Below are 8,414 nucleotides of genomic sequence, written 5' to 3' on the forward strand. Positions count from 1 at the left end.
TTCCAGCAGCAACCTAGTTTTCCCAGGTGGTGTCCCATCCAGGTACTGACCAGGCTCAACCCTGCTTAGCTTCAGTGGGCGACCAGTCTTGGGCTGCAGGGTGATATGGCTGCGACAATTAGACATTTCCGATTCTTCTGTAAAGCAGCTCTAAAAGACACCAGTGTCACTATTGGGCACCAGTCAGTTCAGTGTTGGTTCAGATCAGTTGAATAAGGGTATAAAGTTCATCAGTTTTGAAACGAGTTCTATTCAGCTAAGTAGCTCAACAGAAGCCAGCAATGGTGTTATTCAGCTGAAGTTTAATGTTGCTTCAATTCAGTTGGATAACACTGTCAATGTTACAAGAAGTGATTCAGCTCTAAAGCAGATCTACAGAGGACAGTGACGTCATTCAACTTAGTTCAATTCAAGTTTTCTTCTCATCTGATAGTATCAGTGCAGTCATATCAATCATATTGCTGAGTACTAAGTGTCCCCCAACTAAGCAAGTCAAAGGCAACAGCGGCAAGGAACCTCATCTCGTTGCAGTCTTCGCTTAGTATCTGCTGAGGCCTTATCTGATTGATGTGGTCTTTGCTGACATTTATGGGTTATTGTGGTCACAAGCCTAATATAATCATGTAAAATGTAACTTCTCAAGTGTAATGCATTAGCCCCGACAAGCCCTAGGGTTTGTAGACTAAGCTAGGCTTTCATTGTTGTAAGATGTAAGGCCAGCACCAAGAGATTGCAACAGCAAAAGACTAAAATATCCAAAAATATAGTTCATAGTACTTCTTTTTTCTTCTTTTGTGGCTATTACAAACATATCATGTGCAACAAATGGGAAAGTGTGGAATAAACAAAACTGGAGGAAAGCGAGTCCAGACTACACTGTGGCAGAGTAGGATTACCATTATGGATTATATCCAGGGTGCTGGTCCCACACAGGGGTCAGTATCTACTGTATTTATTTATGTCTTTTTTCTTTATTAATAATAATAATAATCATTCCTTACATATATATATAGCACTTTACATAGAAGGGGGGAATCTCCTCAACCACCACCAGTGTGCAGCATCCACCTGGATGATGCGACAGCAGCCATATTGCGCCAGAACGTCCACCACACACCAGCTTATTGGTGGAGAGGAGACAGAGTGATGAAGCCAATCAGCAGATATGGGGATGTTTAGGAGGCCATGATGGTCAGAGGCCAATGGGTGAATTTGGTCAGGATGCCGGGGTTACACCCCTACTCTTTTTCGAAGGACATCCTGGGGTTTTTAATGACCACAGAGAGTCAGGACCTCGGTTTAACGTCTCATCTGAAAGATGGTGCTTTTTGTCAGTATAGTGTCCCCGTCACTACACTAGGACGTTAGGACCCACACAGACCACAGGGTGAGCACCCCCTGCTGGCCTCCCTAGCACCTCTTCCAGCAGCAACCTAGTTTTCCCAGGTGGTGTCCCATCCAGGTACTGACCAGGCTCAACCCTGCTTAGCTTCAGTGGGCGACCAGTCTTGGGCTGCAGGGTGATATGGCTGCATGGTTAATGTCTTTAATATGTTGATATTTGACGAATATGATGAGCACACATTGTGGATTCTGAGGCAGTTGAAGATGTAAATGCACAGCTGCAATCATCTCGCAAACTGAACCCTGCATCAAACTCTACAAAAGCATACTGAAATTGAAGAATCAGGTGGCTCCCCCAAAAAGACGCTGAATAAATCAGCGGGGCTAAAACAAAGGTAAACCTCTTCTCTATAATGCCAAAGGTTGCCTTCATCCTAACCCAGTGGTCTAATGCATGCAGATATACAGATAAGATCAGATAGATAGATAGATAGATAGATAGATAGATAGATAGATAGATAGATAGATAGATAGATATCTACAGATAAGATTGATTTGTAGGTCAGTTTCTCATTGGATTGAAATGAAAATGTCTGTGTTGAGAATGTTAAAACCCAACGTAACCTTACATAAAATACCTACCTGCACTGCATAAATGTGCAGAAGTTGTGTTTCTATTTTTGTACCTTAACTACCCCTAAAAGGTGCATATTTCTTACTGTATACACACCTTATTTAGGGGTAGATAAGGTACAAAGGCATGTAAGTGTACTGTCCATAGTAGCCCAAAAGCTATAGTTTATGTAAAACATTGAGTGCATTGATAATATAAGTGGACTTTCTGTTAACACAATTCACACTGTTTTTTTATATATATATATTTAAATATATATATATATATATACATATATAAATTATTGATAGGCAGTGTATTAATGAAAAAAAGTGTAAAACTGTCATTTGTATTGAAATGGGGGACTGGATCTGCACACTTTCACACACATTTTTTGTTGGTTTGTTTTTTAATGTAACTAATAAGCACACTGCTGTTCAAAAGTTTGGGATCGGTACGTTTTTATTTTGGTTTAACATTTTTGAAAGAAGACTTTTATGTTCCCCAAGGCTATTCATTTGATCAAAATATGGTAAAACATTATTATTTTGAAATATTATTACAATTTACAATAACTGATTTCAATTTTAGCCATTAGTCATTACACCAGTCTTCAGTGTCACACGATCCTTCAGAAATCATTCTGATATGCTGATTTGGTGCTCAAGAAACATTTCTTATTATCATTGTTGGAAGCATTGCTTAATTTTTCCAGAATTCTTTGATGAGTAGAAAGTAGTATATCTGTGTATTATGTATTTAATTAGCTTAATTTAGCTTCATTTTCTTTTATCTTAGCATAAAAAAGCAAGGCAAACATTCCTGGTGAAGCAAATTTTTGGAATGGGGCAAATAACATTTCCGATACCTTCAAATAATTAATGTGTTTCACATTAAAACATCTGAGAGCAAAATAAGACTCAAACACAAAAGTACATTTAAACCAGTTTATTGATTTTTCATCACTCTGAGTTGGGTTGCTTCATCTCGAGTGTTCTTAGGCTGGTTGTTCTTGTTTGAAATCTCACTTGGACTTGGTCACTGCCTGGGTGGAGGAGATCACTTTTCCGTCCTTCACCTCCTCTACAATGGTGACCACTTTGCGTGTAGTTGAGCTTGTGGATGAGGATTGTGTGGTTTGAACACTTCTGAGGATGGGGAAAAACATAAATTTATAGACTACTCAGAATCTTAATCTCACAAATCAGGACATAAATGTCTTAATGTTAATGTCTCACCCAGAAGCCTCTCCATCCAGCAGTCTTCTATACTCTGCAATCTCCATCTCCAGTCTGGTCTTGATGTCCAGAAGCATCTGATACTCTTGCCGTTGACGCTCCAGATCGCCACGAAGCTGCACCAGCTGCTGCTCCATGCTGGTCACTTGCATTTGGTAACCATTTAACATGGAGGAGTACCGGGCCTGTGTGTCTGCCAAAGTGCCTTCCAATGACGCTTTCTGTTGAGGGGAAAGTCATTATTCTAAAGGCCGTGTGATGTATCAAAACAGCAAAAACAAGATTGACCTGGTGACCTACTTACCATGCTGAGTTGTGATTGTAGCTCGATTTCAAGACTCTGGAGTGTGCGTTTAAGCTCTGTGATTTCTGTTTTGGATGTCTGAAGGGTTTCTGTACTCACAGCGACTTCTTTGTTGAGGTTTTCGGACTGTGAAAGCACAAGAAAGCAGTCAGATAAGTCACTTAGTTTTGATTTGGTTTTGGTTTCTTAAGACAAACCAATGTCATTTTACCTTAGCCTGGAACCAGGCCTCAAGTTCTTTGCGGTTCTTGTTAGCAACAGCCTCATATTGGTCACGGATTTCAGCCATGATCTTTGTCAGGTCTTCCTGTGGTGCCGCGTCAACCTCTACGTTGACTTGTCCGCTCATCTGTGCGCGCGCTGCCAAGAGTTCCTAAAGACGCAATAACAAACCACTGAGCATGTCCCTCATCAGGAAGAATAACGGGTTTATTGAAGACTATCAATCAAGCACCAACTTACCTCCTCGTGGTTCTTCTTGAGGAAGATCAGCTCTTCTTTTAGACCCTCAATCTGCATCTCCAGGTCAGATCTGGACATTGTCAGCTCATCCAGCACCCTCCTCAGGCCAGCAATGTCTGCCTCTACAGACTGCCTCATGCTCAGCTCATTCTCATATCTGCGCAGAAATCAAACCCTTAAGTAAACACTTAGGCCCATTTTAGATGTTTATAGTAAGCTATTCTCTTAGTTATGTGGACTTACTTGACCCTGAAGTCATCTGCGGCCAGCTTGGCGTTGTCAATGCTGAGATAGATGCCTCCATTAATACGAGTGGCATCCTGGATCTTCAGGAAACAGTAATATTATACAATTAAGATATCTCTTGGGAATTATATGAGTTTAGTGGTATCTCTTATTTGTCCTAATTACATCCATCTCCATATGTTTATATACAAAAATTATATGGTTATATCATATAGCACAGTATTCATATGAAGATAAGCTAACAAAAATATATATCAGTAGTTACAAATACTGTTTACTTTTTTCTTTCTGACAATACCACATACTTTGTTCTGGAGGTCACTGATCGTAGCATAATAGGCACTGTAGTCACGAGCAGAGGGGGATGTTTTGCTCTCCAGGAACTGCCGGATCTTCAGCTCAAGATCAGCATTGGCCTTCTCAAGGGAGCGCACCTTCTCCAGGTAGGAGGCCAGACGGTCATTGAGGTTTTGCATGGTGGCTTTCTCATTTGCGGACACATCAAAGGAATCAGACTGGTTGAAGCCAGCACCACCACCAAAACCAGCACCGCCACCAAAACCAGCACCACCTCCATAGCCGCCACCACCTCCAGCAGAGAAGGCAAGAGAAGAAGAGCTGCTTGAGATACGTGTCCCATATCCTCCAGCTCCCCCGTGCATGCTGCCTGCATACATGCCAGATGTACGACTACCTCCACCACCACCACCGGACATGGATAAGCGGGATCCTCCCTTGGATCCTCCAGAGGACATGTAACTACGAGCGTATGAAGAAGACATGATTGTAGAGGAGGCTTGTTGTTCTGTTCTCTGACTGGAGAGAGTGAGAAGTGAGGAACAGATGACCCGTGATCCTTTTATGTGGATAAACGAGGGAGGGAACGATGGTTAGCCAAGGAGGTGGAGTGAGAAACAACTACCTCGCTCTCCAAACACAAGGCAAACAAACATGGTCACACACACTCACACAGCATTCAGCCAACTGTATGTTTGAATATGACTCGGTACCAAAACAGTATGCATACGTTTTTGATTCGCACAGCACTGTTCTTGGTCTAATCGCTTATTTGAGAGACCATTTGTGCACTCAAATTCCACCCTTTTTGGTGTGTAGTGGTTTTAAAAGGATGAGTTATAAGATAACTTTATAGGAAATATTGACTATTCAAGAACTAGAAAGTAAGAGTGTCTGCCCTCAGGGTGCCAATACTGAGACACACCCAGAAAACAAGCTGCAGCAAAGCAAAGGTTACTGTGTCAGTTATATACAAACACAAATATGGAATAGAACATTTCATAACTTTTTATTGGAAAATAAGCTTTATCCTATGTACATATAAGAATATAGAATAGAATGTTTAATATCTTTATTATTTAAAAAAAATAAAATTTTACAAGCATTCAAAACCCAGTTATTTATTCATCTCAAGTGATGCATTTTGTTAGGATGAAATCATTCTTTACACTATGCTTGTATAGAGTATAAAGGCAAGCCCTAATGTTGTTGCCTTGGTGACAAGAACAAAGTACAAAAACAAAGACTAGCAACCAGAACAAAAGGGAATAACTTTTAGCACAGGCGTTAAGACAGTAAATTTTGATGGCCTGACATGAGAACAAGACACCCCTTTAATAATTAAGCTTCGGCTGATAGCAGGGAGTGTTTTATAGTGAAGAAATAAAAGTTGGATATGAAACGCCTTGTATAAAAACTGAGCAGGAGAAGAGACTGTGAGTGAACAGATTCAGAAGCATTTTTAACTCTTTATTATTTGATAATCATCATGCTTGATGCATTGAATAATTCCTAAACAAAAAAACTAACTCAAGCAACTGGATCTTATCTAATTCAGTTGTTTTACGAATAGGTTTTGAAATGAGGTTGAGAGGTTTTGAAGTGCATTGCCTAAGTTGGTCTGCATGGCTTTCCGCTCCCAAACTTCTGCTCCACCCATTCTGGCTCACATTATTTCAGCTTACATGCCAGAAACCACAGTTTTACGCTTCACTGCAGGGCTATTTATATTTTACAAACACTCGCTTACTGTAAACAAGCAAAGTGCTTATTGGATGATATATTGTTTTATGGTAGGCTAGCACATTTAGCATGACAAATAGAGGAGCGTGACATAAAGTTGCGTGAACTGAGACAAATAAACTCTAAAGTCGAATGCCTGCTCCCTATTAAGTGCAACATAGTAATTATGTGCATATTAACACTTCAGTAATTTGTCATTCCTCTCTGAATTATTCAAAGCTGGTTGTGTGCAGCTGGTAAATAGGACTTATTCCTTTGTAGTTGTTCTGTACAATTAAATATTTATGTAAACATAAGTTAGTTATAATAGTCATAATGCACAGGAGAAACACCTGTGAAATTTTATTCAGTGTTGTGTTTGCAAAATGTTGCGATGGTTGTAATATATTGCACTTTGTGAGTCATATATTTGGATTGTTAATGCAATACAAATATTAACAATCTTTTGTATTGCATTAATTAAATAATCTAAACATGACTCGCATAGTCAAACGACAAAAAAATAAGTTTATAGTTTTATATCTCGCTGTGCAGCATTTGTTTTTCTTTGTTTCCTCTGAACAAAAGCATGCATTTTGAATGCGTTTCAATCAATCTTTCTTTCTTTGCCTTCTATTTAGATTTTTATTGCAGCACTATTGTGCCAAGCCTTACAGTGAATACGACGCTTTGTGAGCCTGAACCAGGAAAGCATTTGAGGACAAAGGGTGTGTCAGACCAATACAAAGCGCAGGTTAGGTAACATCTAGAGACTAACAAGGGGACAGATTTCTTCATTTTTCTCCCTCAGGGTTTGACAAGTATACGCAACTATGAGGGAAACTGTGCTAGCAGTGCACTCCGCCCTCCTATCAATCGCTCATTCATAAGTGATCTTGAGAAATTATTTTGTTCTTCTTACACTCTAAAAAATGCTGGGTTGTTTCAACCCAACTTTGCGTCAAATATGGACTAACCCAACTTTTGGGTTAAAAATGTAATGTAAAAATTTAACCCAACAGTTGGGTTAGTCCATATTTGACCCAAAGTTGGGTTGAAACAACCCAGCATTTTTTAGAGTGTATGAGTGCAATAACATGATTATTTAAGTATAGTTTTGTAAGGGCACATGTGTTCCAACTATTTGGTCGAAAAGTGCTGATCTTTGCTTCAAGTAGAATGCATTATATTTTTGCTGTCAGTTTGATCAGTTTCTATAACATAAAGTTGTTTTTTTACATTTAAGATATTTTTTTTGCTATATTAGTATACATACATAGGTGCAGACATAGAGATCTACAAAATACTACTTTAATTGGAACCTTTTCTAAAGTTATTGTACATGCAGGTTTAATGACCTCACAATTAATCCAGAGACTAAATGGAATATAGACTGTAAAAATTTTTTTTTCAGAGTTGTATATAAAAAACCAAGATTACTGGAGTGAGTTTTACGAGGAAATACCATTTCAGTCTTTCTACTTCAAAATGTAATGTTTAATTCAATGTGTTACTTGCAATGTCTTTGTTTGCCAAATTTACTAGCAATTTCTAAGTGAAATTTGTTTCTGCAGCATTGTTTTTAATATACATCAAAGGCCAAAAGGTGATTTAAAATGGTTAAAAAACTGTGTGGAATTTGTGGTAAGCCACCTTAACTAAACTATACATTTTCCTTACACATTATGACTTAAAATCCTTGTTGAGATGTTTGTTTCAGTGTTATTTGTCTGTCAGAATGTCTTGACTATGAGGCACCGAAGACACATATCAGGAATGTGCAAACAAAGGCTAGCACAGGCCCATCATGCAGTCTTCTGCTCGCCCTCAACCAATGAGGATCTTCCCTTTTCACCTGATCCTTCTGACTGCGCTGGGAGTTTTTGTTTTTATGTGGTTTTCAGAAATTGATGGCATCGCTGAATGGGAAAATGTGTGTTTGTCAAGAGGTTCATTAACACTCGTGCTTGTGAGAAACCACCATATCATTAACCAAAGAGGAGGTTTGGGTGTGTTTCATTGACAAAAGTGTGCCTTCCAATAACAGTAATCTTAAATAATTCTTGGTTACATAAAGTTAGCAAGAATGTTTCAACAAGTATTTAGATGTTTTCTGTCTTTCCCCATGACGTCTGAGTTTAAGGGGAAAAGACACTAAATTCCTTGATTTTTATTCTTAAGTTTAAAG

At 38.9% G+C, this 8,414-nt stretch overlaps 1 protein-coding gene across 1 annotated transcript; it reads right to left on the minus strand.

Moving 5' to 3' along the window:
• Nucleotides 1-2,890: 2,890 nt before the first annotated feature.
• Nucleotides 2,891-5,039, minus strand: LOC107563033 (keratin, type I cytoskeletal 13-like). The gene is made up of 7 exons (XM_016247806.1): nt 4,513-5,039; nt 4,205-4,287; nt 3,962-4,118; nt 3,711-3,872; nt 3,500-3,625; nt 3,196-3,416; nt 2,891-3,105 (listed from the first exon to the last, which is right to left on the minus strand). The coding sequence occupies exons 1-7, from the start codon at nt 4,987-4,989 to the stop codon at nt 2,982-2,984; spliced, it is 1,350 nt and encodes a 449-aa protein (XP_016103292.1). The 5' UTR covers nt 4,990-5,039; the 3' UTR covers nt 2,891-2,981.
• Nucleotides 5,040-8,414: the final 3,375 nt, after the last annotated feature.

Source organism: Sinocyclocheilus grahami, unplaced genomic scaffold (assembly GCF_001515645.1).
Source record: "Sinocyclocheilus grahami isolate Dianchi unplaced genomic scaffold, SAMN03320097.WGS_v1.1 scaffold854.1, whole genome shotgun sequence".
Taxonomy (NCBI): domain Eukaryota; kingdom Metazoa; phylum Chordata; class Actinopteri; order Cypriniformes; family Cyprinidae; genus Sinocyclocheilus; species Sinocyclocheilus grahami.

Coding starts and splice junctions, on each gene's coding strand:
- LOC107563033 (XM_016247806.1), bottom strand. CDS start 4,989: ATGTCTTCTTCATACGCTCGTAGTTACATGTCCTCTGGAGGATCCAAG. Junction 4,119..4,204: donor GCAGATGACTTCAGGGTCAA/GTAAGTCCACAT, acceptor ATTTCTGCGCAG/ATATGAGAATGAGCTGAGCA. Junction 3,106..3,195: donor CTGGATGGAGAGGCTTCTGG/GTGAGACATTAA, acceptor CCCCATCCTCAG/AAGTGTTCAAACCACACAAT.